A 12,191-nucleotide genomic window follows, 5' to 3' on the forward strand; every position below is an offset into this window, starting at 1 on the left:
TTCAGGTTACATTGTTTATATTGCATTCCAATTTTCTAATTTGAATAAACATTTTATTATTGTCAACTGTACAGCAGGGTATGACTTCTAAATTTAAATGTTAAACAGCTTTTCCATTTTTATTTTAATGTGAATGCCCATGCAAGTATATGAAAATGAAGATGCAAATGATATTGCATCTTGTACCAAGATGCAATACAATTGTAGCAATTGTACCACTATTGTGCTGTAGCTCATCCACTTCAAGGTTAGAGGTAAAGTGGATCAGCTCGCGGTTGGCTGTCCAGAGAAGCTCTTTTGCACACTAATCAGCTATTAAGTGTATATTTTTGGCCTTTTATTATTTTAGAAAAGCACAATGTCTGTCACCAACAATGATGCAGTGTTTCAAGGAAAGGATATTTTTTTTGTTTTGTTTTTTTAACCTTTGGTCTTATTTTCATAGTTTTGGCTCTCTGTCCTATTTATGAAATAGTGTAAAGTTCAGGGGCCACAATTACTATATTAGACACAGTTTTACAACAGAATGCACAGGGTGACTGACAGTTTTAAACAAGTCCACTTTATGAAAATGATGGTGTAGACTAAATGTATTAGATAAACATTTGTAACTCTGCAGTACCTTTTGCAGACTGACTGACCTCTTGGTTCAGCTGACACAATGAAACTTGACTAGATTGGAGATTTGGGAGTGTTCACTTTCAAAGTAATTTAGTTAATAACTGATTGAAAGTGGGGTTACTATACTGTCAAGAAGTTGCTACTGTATTGCTGTTTCTTAATTCCAGGTATCAGACGTGTAATTGTTCAATAAAACATTATTAGAACCAATGTTATCATAACCAATAGGAATAATGAGGAAACTGCAAAAATACACAGATTACCTATTTTGATCATTCTGTTTTTTTAAGTTGTTGTTTAGCTTAACAAGCAGGTGCATATAATAAACTTTTCACTGGACTGGACCAATGCACTGATGTCTTGACTTCAATTGTATGTTCCTGACTCTTCCACAGTTTCCTTCCCTGAAGAAGAAGCTTGACTTCAAAGCACATGAAGGAGAGATTGAAGACTTGGATATGAGTCAAGGGAACAAGGTCAAATATTGATACCTCTTGGTGTGTATATTAAATGAAAATAATTTCAGTATTATTGATTCATTTGTAATGATCCGTGTGTTGTGTTCTCATGCAGCACCTGGTGACTGTTGGCCGGGACTTTGCCTGCAGTGTATGGAGTGGCAGCCAATTGGCTATGGGTCTTCAGTGGCTTGAAACCATGCCTCAAATACCTGAGAAGACTTATCGATATATGGCTTGCAGGTAAAAAAGAAAAATCCAAAAACACAGGTTTATTCTATCAAAGGTCATCCCACCTGTGGGATGATGTGACAGTGACTATACATGGTTGTATTTTCGTGTATTTCAGGTTTGGGAAGGTGGAAGATCAAAAAGACGCCATTAGGCTTTACACAGTCCAGATCCCTCATAAACGAGACAGAAAACCTCCTCCTTGTCACCTCACAAAATGGGATGGCAAGAGCTTCCTTCCCATGCTGACAGCTCCCTGCGGTACTGAGGTCATCTCCAGTCTGGCTGTTAGGTAACTAATAAGTTCACATTATAACACATTACCCATGGGTGCTAAGAGACTAGCCTTGCAATTACAATTACAATTACAATTACAATTAGTCATTTGGCAGACGCTTTTATCCAAAGCAATGTATATGAATTCACACACCGATGGCACAACATCAGGGACAGTTTTGGGGTTCAGCATCAGGGACAGTTTTGGGGTTCAGTATCTTGCCCAATGATACTTTGCAATGTGGACCGCCGAGGCCAGGGATCGAACCACGACCTCCTGATAGGTTCCTGAGCACAGCCTTGATGAATGTCAGGTTTAGTCAGGACTGTCTCAGGGCCCAGGCTCAGTCAGGATACTTGATTGCATTCTGACTGCATCTCATGTAGCCTGTTAGCCTTGCCTCTTTGCTTAACAGCTGGTCCGCTGTACTCCTTTTTATTGTACTGCACAATTTTTACTTGGATATCACCTCACTCTGTATTGAGTGAACATGGCAGCAGGTATCTGCATTTACAATTGAGCAACTAAAAAGAGAGTGCTGTGTATCATTTAAAACTTTTCTGATACTGGTGTCAGAGCAAGTTATGGCTGAATAGCATTAAAGTGGGGCCAACCCTATAAATATGAAGGCCTATTCATATCTGAGTGATGAAGTTATACCATTGTTCAGAGTGGTGAACTTGTTCCGTTGGCCATTGCTCTTTCAAAAGAAGAGGCATGAACAGTCCTCAAGTCTATCCTCAGGAGGCTTTTAAGCTTTATTTATACTCACAAGAGACCATGTTGTCAGCCTCCACAGATGCCTTGTGGGCTACGAGCCTGCAAAGAGCTTTATGATCAAAGCACTATCCATTGCAGTGCAAACAGGACATACTTGCTGATCTACAATCCCTGTAAAAAACAAATTTAAGCTACAAATTGCTACAGTCGTAATTGTTTCACACACATCATTCCACTCAAATCACAGTACTGAAACTGACCTCCTCCTCTCCTCTGACACCGGAAACCTCAACATTCTCATACTCCTCAACCTCAGTGCCCCACTTGACAGTATCAATAATGCCATCCTTCTCTCCTGACTGGAAACTACCTTTTATATCACCGGCTGCACCCTCAACTGGTTCAAATCATATCTCTTTGACAGACTTTAATTCATCTCTATCAATAATTGCAAATCCCCCACTGCTCCCTTCCCCCAAGGTGTGCCCTAAGGTTCAGTTCTCGATCCCCTCCTCTTCATCATGTACCTGTTTCTTCTCAGTCACATAATCCGCCAACCTGGTCTCCAGTTCCACTGCTTCACCGATGACATCCAGCTCCTCATCTCCACTAAGACAATCTCCGATGCCACCAACTCAACCCTGACAAACTGCGTGACTGAAATAAAACTCTGGCGTCAAGCCAATTTCCTCAAACTCAGCTGTGACTAATCAGAAATCATCTTTATTGGACCAAAATCACTTTCCAAATCCACCCACAACATCACGGCTCCACATTATCCACCTCCCCTCACATTTGAAATTCCACCAGCATGTTAAACACATCACCAAAACAGCATTCTTTCACCTCAAGAACATCGCCCGCCTCCAGCCATCCCTCTCCTCCACAGCTGCAAAAAACCCTCATCCATGCCTTCATCACCTCTCCTCTGAACTACTGCAACAGTCTCCTCTATGGTTCATCTTCAGAAATTCTCATTAAACTCCAGTACATCCAAAACTCTGCCATCTGCTTGCTCACCCACTCTCAGACCCATGATCACACCCTCCCTGTCCTCTACAAACCATTGCCCAAACCAGTATGGCAACAAAAACAAACACACATAATTATGATAAAAAAAAGGGAGTGAGTGTATGTTCATCTTTCTTTGTGTGTGTTTCGTATGTGTTTGTAAGTGCTTTCCAAAGGCAACTAGACTTGCTTCAGGTTCTAGAAGATTTTTTCGTGTCTCATCCAAGAGACTTCTTCAGTTCTAACGGACTGGTAGGGAGTCCCAGGCAGTGCCCTGCCATTTTCGTTGGGGTGGGTGTGTGTGGGTATGTGTGTGTGTGTGGTTGTGTGCGGGTAGGTGTGTGCATGACGTATGTCTGCGGTTGTGATGGGAGGGGTAGTTGCTTTTATATTGCTATGTTATGTTTTTATCTTTTGTCAAGCACCTTGTGCTGCATTTTTATGTATGAAAGGTGCTATAGAAATAAAGTTTGTTTGATTGATTGATTCATCCTGTTGCAGGATCGTGTGTGTGTGTGTGTGCGTGCATGTGTTTGCACACTTATGTGCATGTGCTGTGCTTACTTGGGTGTGCGCAATTTAGACTCAGTTGCAACACAAACTTAACTCAAAATGTAATGACACGTCCATGTATGTATAACAGTTTTATTTCAGACTGCACCAGATGCTCCACTGTGTTTGAGTTTTAGAAATGGTTGGGAAGATTTAGCTTATGTGGACGCTACTGCACTGCTTGATCAATAAAAGCTGAGCTACTGAAAAGCTATCTGATTCAGAATACAGTGACACCAATGTAGTTAAATTAGTAAAGCTGCTACTTGTACTGCCCAACACTGGGTGAAAGTCCTCTTTACAAATAGCTGTCATTGTGTATTAAGTGTTGAAAAAACATAATATTTTGTTGTATATTTTGGAAAATAAAAGACTGTACAATGGTTCAACCAGACTTACAGGATGATAGGACAGAAAGAGTTGCTTTGTTGCTTTAGCAAAGCTAATTTTAAAACTTCAAAATAGAAATAAAACGTTAGTCAAGAGTTAGTACTAGTGAAGTTCACACCTAGTCTACCCTATCTCATCTAACCACTGAGTAGACTGAAGAGGGCCCAGAGAAAAATTGTTCCCAAAGTATTATACTGTCCCCTGGTGATGCCACACATCCCTCTCCCCAGGCCTGCCGTCCTTGACAGGGTGAATGAGGACCAGAAGTCATCATAGCAGGACAGGGAATCTGCGTTTCCATGGCGCTGTCCAGGCCTATGAATGACAGAGAAGTTATAAGGCTGGAGGCTTAGGAACCACCTAGTCACCCTCCTATTTTTCTCCTTGTTTTTAGCCATCCACTATAATGGATAATGATCAGTCACCAGAGTGAACCTCCTTCCAAGCAGGTAGTATTTCAGAGTTTACAGGACCCACTTTATGGCTAAGCATTCTTTCTCAAATGTGGCGTAGTTCTTCTCTCTTGACAGCAGTTTTCGACTCAAAGAAAGGACTGTGTTCCTCACCTTCATTGACCTGGGACAGCACAGCGCCCAGACCCACCTCAGAGGCGTCTGCTTGGACCACAAATTCCCTACTGAAGTCGGGAGCGGTGAGGACCGGTTTGGAACACAAGGCCCTTTTCAGGTTGCCCCATGCTTCTTCTGCTGCTGGAGTCCATTTCACCATCCAAGAGCGCTTTTTGGTCGTTTGACGCTATCTCAGAAAAATCAGGGATGAACCCTTGGTAATGATTTGCAAGGCCCAAAAAGGATGTCACCTTCTGTCAACGGTTTTGGCCAGTCCTGGATGGCATAGAGTTTTGCCTCCTGGGGTTTGACGAGACCTCGTCCGATGGTGTACCCCAAGTAGTTTGTTTCACTGAAGGCCAGCTTGCACTTCTTGGGATTCGCTGTCAAGCCTGCTTGTCAGAGGGGCTTTCCCAGTCTGGGCTCTGAATGACATCATCTAAATAGGCAGAAGCATAGTCTTTATCAGGTTTAAGTACCTGATCCATCAAGCACTGGAAGCTGGCAGGAGCTCCAGACAGACTCTGTACTCTGTTGATGGCCTTTCTCAGCATGGCTTTGAGAGTCTTGTTAAATCTTTCCACTAACCCATCTGTCTGGGGGTGGTACACCGAGGTCCTCACCTGCTTCACTTGCAAAGGAGCACATAACTCCCTGATGACTCTGGACATAAAAGGGGTCCCTTGGCCTGTAAGAATCTCTTTTGGAATCCCTTCTTGGCTGCTGAAGAGGAACAGTTCTTATGCTATTTGTTTAGCATTGGCCTTTCATAAAGGTACATCATCTTCACTTGTGTCTGGGAGGTGTTTGGAGTCCCCCAATTCCCCTTGTACCAGTTCAGCTCCACTAGAGTCCACGGCAAAGCCTTTGCCTCTCAACAGTGGGGTAGAGCCTGGTTTGGCAAGATTAACCCAGGATTTATTCATTTGACTGTTTTGGGGCTTAAACTTTTGGGGTTACTGCTGGCGTCTCTTTTGGGCATCCCTCGACAACATTGGGAAGGCTGGCCAGTCACGACCAATCAGGACTGGAACTGGAGGGCCTTGATAGTTCCCACCTCGACATTAAAGGAGCCCTTAGTTGTGGTTAGCTTCACCATGGTCGCAGGGTACTCCCGAGTGTCTCCATGGACACAAACCACTGGGACTGGATTGCCTTGGGCCGGGAAGGGGGCCTCCAACACGGACTCATGTACCAGGGTCTTGGATCTTCCAGAATCAAGCAATGCCTCTACATCCCGCTGATTCACGGTTACTGGACATGTCGGTCGGTGGTCTCCACTTTCTCCCAGAAAGGCAGCAAAGTGGACCTGTGGGCTGCTGGCGGACTCTGCTGTGGGCATTGGCTCATTGGGTTTTTCACACTGCCATGAGATATGGCCCAACTGGTGGTAGCACTGGCGGTACTCTGGGTTCAGGAATCCTTGCTGCTTCACAGGTTGAGTAACCCCTCTTTTTGGTGGGCTGAAGTGAGGGCTGGCTGATTTGGGACATTTTTGGTGGAGCACAATTGTTTGAGCTGAGACAGAGGCTACAGGCTCTGTACAGGGAGGGCGTAGCATGTCTGAAGCAGCCTGGCACTGCTCTACTGCTTCTACTAACTCCATGGCTATCATTAATTTCTGGTGACTGAATGGGGCTTTTCTTGTCTGGTTCTAGCCACTTTTTAGTTACTTGAATCAATTGATGCATTTGTGAATGGGGAGTTAGCCCATTTTGCAAAGTCCAATTATGAATATGTTGAGACATGCTAAATTTGGTCAGGCCTTGGCAGCTTAGAATCTCTTCTTTAAACTGATCATAGTCTTGAGCAATATTGGCCTCTAAATCTTGAAATGCTTTAAGGGCCTCACCTGATAGGAAAGGAGCCAAGAGTCCAACCCACTGTTCCTTCGGCTACCCCTCACGAGCTGCCATAGCTTCAAAGGCATGAAGGTAAGCTTCCACATCATCTGTCACTCCAAGTTTAGGGATGAAATCACCTGCTTTGGGCTTCATCCTTGACTGTTGCAGCTCCCGTTCCTTTAGTTGGTTAGCCCTTATTTGCTGCTGTAATAAGTCTGCATTGGTTTCTTGCTGCACCCTCTGGGTCTCCAACAGTACCAGTTGCTCCTTCCCGGTTTGGTGGTCGTTTGTGTGAAGGCCCGAAAAAAGTTGATTTAATTCATCAATATCTTTGCCCCCAGTCATACGCACTTAGGCACCACTGCCCATATTCTCCGCTATCTGTAATGTCATGAGAGGTCACCAGGGCAGGCTTAGGATGAGGCAGTGCAGTAAACTGGGACAACAGGTAAATTTTTATTTTACAAGGTGCAGGTATAAGTATTTCAAATCAAAACAATATCCAAGTTCCAACTTAAAGCGTCCCCACAGAGTGACCGGTTATTCTAAACAACCGGATTATCAAACAAAAAAGTCCAGCATAAAGTGTCCACTTCCCTTTAGAAGTAGGTTCTTCCAATGTTCCTTCTCGCACTCAGGGGTTTCCCCACTGCTTGGTTGTCCAACTCCTTCCAGCCCCTTGCTCTCTGTCCTCCTGCTCTCTTTGTTCTGCCTCTGCTCAGGGGTTTTGGTCCAGCTTCAATCAGGTGGCTTAAGCACCCGCACCTGTCTGAGTGGTGAGGCTTCCTGGCAGTTGTAGTGTGTGCCATGGCAACCATTTTGTGATGTGACTGCTGCATTGTGGGAGATGTAGTGTGTGCCATGGTGGCCATTTTGTGATGTGGCAGCTGCTTCCTGTATGGGAATGTAGTGTCCCTCCACTACATGTCCCCTGGTCATGCCACAATATTTAGAGCCCAATTGCAAGCACCATTGTGGCTCAGTAAGGATCTAGGGTCAGTGATGCTTTTCTGGAGTGGAAACCAAATACAAATTCAAAGGGTATTTTCGGAGGAAAGGGTACTAACAGTATTCAGCCCAGTACAGCACTGTGGGAACATCAAGTAATTTTAAGTTCTAAACATTTCATTTTTTCTTTTTGTGCTAAAACAATTTCCAACTTAAATAATACATTTGGTGTCTGAATTGTGCTGTTTCTATCTGTGTTAAAATAGATTTTATATATTTTTTTATAATAATTGAAGGAAAGAAGAAAAATATCAATGACAGGTGACAGGTTTGAAAGGACTTTTTAAAATAAAACCATCGAATTTCTTGTAGCGTAAAAAGATGACTTTGACCTCCTCTTTGACAGTGACTCTGGAACATTTCTTGGCCTTGGAACCGTGACAGGATCAGTGGCTATCTACATCACTTTCTCCTTACAGGTAAAGACCGTGTCAACACACATCTCAAACCAACAGGTACATAAATCAGCCAAGCCTCAATGTGTATGATAACTTGGTCTTACTTTTTGTATGTGCAGAAGCTGTATTATGTACAGGAGTCCCATGGCATTGTTGTGACAGACCTGGCCTTCCTGCCTGACTCGCTGAGAGGCAAAAATATCAAAGGGAATAATGAAACAGCCATGTTGAGTGTAGCTGTGGACAGCCGCTGCCAAGTACATGCTTTCCCAAACCGACGTAAGTTCTGCATCATTGCCCAATGAACTGACTAAAGCTACTGAGTCATTTGGTGTCATTTTACAACCGTGATTCCAAAAAAGTTGGGACGCTGTGTAAAACGTTAATAAAGCACAATGCATCATTTGCAAATGGACTGTGTTTACCAACAACTGTTTTTCCATGTCTTCCCGAGCCCACGTAGTAAAATCCCTTTATACAATCGTGTTTTACAAAGTGGTGAATCTTGCCCCATGCTCACTTGAATATGAATGAATAACTTTTTAAAGATGTCCTTTTGATATCCAGCCATGATACTGTCACCAGTTAATTGATTAACCTGTTTAACTGTGGAAAACAAAATTCTGAATAAATGTACTGTATATTTACAAAAATCGATGAAGTTGATGGGATAAAACATCAAAGGCATTGTTCTTGTACTGTTCTCAATGAAATATGTCACACTGTTTTATGAATGTTTTACACAGTGTCCCAACTTTTTTGGAATCTAGGGTATATATCTCCAAATGGTGTTTATAGAAAAGATGTGTCATTTAAAGGTGGAATGAGAATGAAACATTGAGCAACAGGAAAATTGAGACAAATAATTATCTCAGCAGCTTTTCAGCCATGTCTCAAAATTTCAGACCTTGTCACCTTCTCTTTTGTCCTATTCTTGTGCATTTTCTTTAGGATCCTTTCCTGTCTGGCTAGTGCTGTTCTTCTGTGGCCTCATGGTGATAGGAGTCCTCCTCCTCCTACAGTACCTCTTTCCTGGCTTTATTTAAATCATACAAGTCTTGTCACGGGCTAGGATTGATGGAAATTGGACACATCTGCACCTGACTTACTTTGCCACAGTCCATTAGTAATCCTCAGTCTAACATCCAAACCTTCTCCCATTGCTGCATCACAGCAAGGCTCTTCCAGCGCTGACGCTAAACAGTTTTTATGGCACCCTGACATTGTCCCCCCTCCATTCATACTCAGGGTTGTTCCTCTCAGACCTGTAAACCCAGTGGAATCAAACCAGGTCACGCTGAGATTTTGCTTTGATCTCTATCAATTATTCTTAATCTTTTTTGGATTCATGCTGAGGGGCTCAGGTTAATGAATGTTTAAAGGATGGGATCCTTTTATTGACATATATAAGGAACAAGTTAAAAAATAAATATATATATATATATATATATATATACATACGGCACATAGTGTGTCAAATTTTGTTTTGGGTTTACACATCAACACTTAAAAAATTCTCTTTTTTTGATGTGTTTTTCTATTTTATCCCCTTGTGTGGACCAGACAATTTACCATCCTCTGATAAATGGCTGCAAGTGATGATAAAAAGTTAAGCATGTTAAAACATCCATTAGTCTCAGTACATTGAGTTTTTAAACTCAGATATACAGCTACATGTTTTGACATTACAGGGTTGTCCAGTGTTCCGTAAATATTTAAACACAAAGTTGACATCGGCATCTTCCACAAATGGAAAATCATGTGAAATTAAGAAGAAAACAGACATGGGAAATATGATTGAAATTGCCATAAGCATATAAGAAACATGAAGTCTGTCTCATATTGAAGACATTGTCATTTTGACTTTTATTTTAACATTCTGACTGCCAATAAGATGCCCAGCAGATATTCAAAAAGGTGACATTTGTTTTTAAATGATGCCCATATTATTGGAACAAATTTGGTGAGGTGATAAATAAAAATGAATAAAAAGGTAATTAAAAACACACTCACTTTTGGCTATTTTATGTTTCATGAATCTGACAGTCTATGATCTGTAAACTTACTGTGTGTGTGTGTGTGTGTGTGTGTGTGTGTGTGTGTGTGTGTGTGTGTGTGTGTGTGTGTGTGTGTGTGTGTGTGTGTGTGTGTGTGTATGTGTGTGTGTGCCCATGTATTACCCAAGTTGTGGGGACAAAAACCTGTTTACACAGTCACATTATGGGGACTCGCTTGTGGCGACAAAATACAGGTCTCCACAATTTAAATCATTACATTTTAGGGTGAATGCTGAGGATAGGGTTAAGGTAAAAACAGGTTTAGTTTTAGGAATCGGCAAATAGTGGTTAGGTTTCGGTAAAGGCGGGTTAGGGTTGGTTAGGGTTAGGGCTCATATACACTTTTTGGAATTTTTTAAAAGGGCCAGAATACCCAACTTGGAATAATTCCACAATTTCTTTTCCATTCCAAATGTTTTACATGGGTGGGAATAGCCATTGCGGACTCTTACTTTTGGAGTGAAAAGTAAGTAACTAGAGTCACCGATTGGAAAGGGAGGGTCAAAACTCAAACTGACCAGTCACAAACAATTCCACAGGTAAGTATTCTGTCTTCCATAGATCAGGGGTGCACACATTTTTTCAGCATGCGAGCTACTTATAAAATGACCAAGTCAAAATGATCTACCTACTATAAAAATGCAAAGCACATATTTATTTATAAATATATTGAGAATTCTTTATATGTACGATATATGTTGGTGTACCTTGCATAACTACATGAATCCATACTGCATTATACAACTCTGGACATTTTTTTTCATTACCTTACTACTCTGATGACTTGCACTGAATGGAATCAGCCAGGGATGCATAGTCCAGACAGTAACTGCTGATAGCCAGCCTCAAGCACACTTCCAAATGATCATCAGTCATGGTGCAACGGTACTTGGACTTGGAATGATCTTCATGTGAGAAAAGGCTGACTCACATAAATAAGTTGGCCGAATGATGCAGTCAAGGAGGTAGCACATTTCCTCATGTTGGGGCACTTTTCTCTGTCAGTAAGTTCCAGAACTGTCCATTAGCCCTGGACTTCAGCTGAATGTCAGCCTGTAGTGTCAAAATCTCATCTTCCACTCCAGATAAGCTCAGCTGAAACAGCGTTGCAATTTTTGATGCCAGTGAATCAGCCTCAGCATCTTCCCGAAAAGGGTAGCACATGAATGCAGCGATTGGCTCAAGTAAAGCAAAGTCTTGAAAGCTTTTGTCAAACTCTTAGAAGTCCTTAATCTCTGGACAGAGCTACGTATTACGCAGACGTAATGGGCACCCTTGCCATAGATGATATATTGTTGTCCTACAAAATTGTGACATAAAATGAGTTAGTGAGCAGCACATTTGACCTACATGTATGAAATCTGGGAGATATGTAACACTTCCAGACACACAATAAGTTGTCTTGGGTCCATGCTGTACAGTCAACATGAAGTCAGCCGTTTTGAATTTAAAAAACACATTGACTCGTATTTGCCATAAGTTAACAAACTTCTCCGACACCAAAATTGATGTAGTACACCTTATGTACTTATGTTGAAAATACTAAATAAATTCACTCTTAGTAATAACAACGAGAGTTACGTTTCATCTAAATAATAATACAAGTTTTGGGAATATTCAAAATTGTTTAATAAAATTTAGTCGACACAGTTATTTAAAAAAATGAAGTTTGTCCCAACGCATTTTCTGTCCATCTGGTACATGCGCACTGCGCAGTAACACTCAGCAAGAAGAGAGTGGCAGCCATTTCTGGACGATTCACCTGTCTGCATGGTGTGCCCCTGTAATCTTTCTGGTAAGTACATTAATAAATAAAGCCATACTAATGAAAATGATGTATAAACTACATAAGATGGTGATTATTACTTGTGTATGACCAATCGTAATTATATACACAGTACAATTTGTGAAAAAAAACAGAGGGCGGAATATTTTTGAAACGTTTTTATTCATGAAAATACATCATGAATAACAGCGTGCCTATATTTAAACAGCTACAAAGAAGTGATATCGATAACTGATATAACTGATATAAGAATTGATAGCCTTGCATGC

At 41.6% G+C, this 12,191-nt stretch overlaps 1 protein-coding gene across 1 annotated transcript in view; it reads left to right on the top strand.

Moving 5' to 3' along the window:
• Positions 1-10,052, top strand: part of preb (prolactin regulatory element binding) — a 46,405-nt gene extending 36,353 nt beyond the window's left edge. Inside the window, exons 5-10 of the mRNA XM_070966166.1 lie at positions 1,017-1,097; positions 1,195-1,322; positions 1,429-1,602; positions 8,028-8,100; positions 8,199-8,358; positions 9,031-10,052. Of these exons, the coding sequence (XP_070822267.1) occupies positions 1,017-1,097; positions 1,195-1,322; positions 1,429-1,602; positions 8,028-8,100; positions 8,199-8,358; positions 9,031-9,125 (711 nt within the window). The 3' untranslated portion in view covers positions 9,126-10,052. The remainder of the gene's footprint in view (positions 1-1,016; positions 1,098-1,194; positions 1,323-1,428; positions 1,603-8,027; positions 8,101-8,198; positions 8,359-9,030) is intronic.
• Positions 10,053-12,191: the final 2,139 nt, after the last annotated feature.

This window comes from Chaetodon trifascialis, chromosome 7, assembly GCF_039877785.1.
Source record: "Chaetodon trifascialis isolate fChaTrf1 chromosome 7, fChaTrf1.hap1, whole genome shotgun sequence".
Lineage (NCBI taxonomy): Eukaryota > Metazoa > Chordata > Actinopteri > Chaetodontiformes > Chaetodontidae > Chaetodon > Chaetodon trifascialis.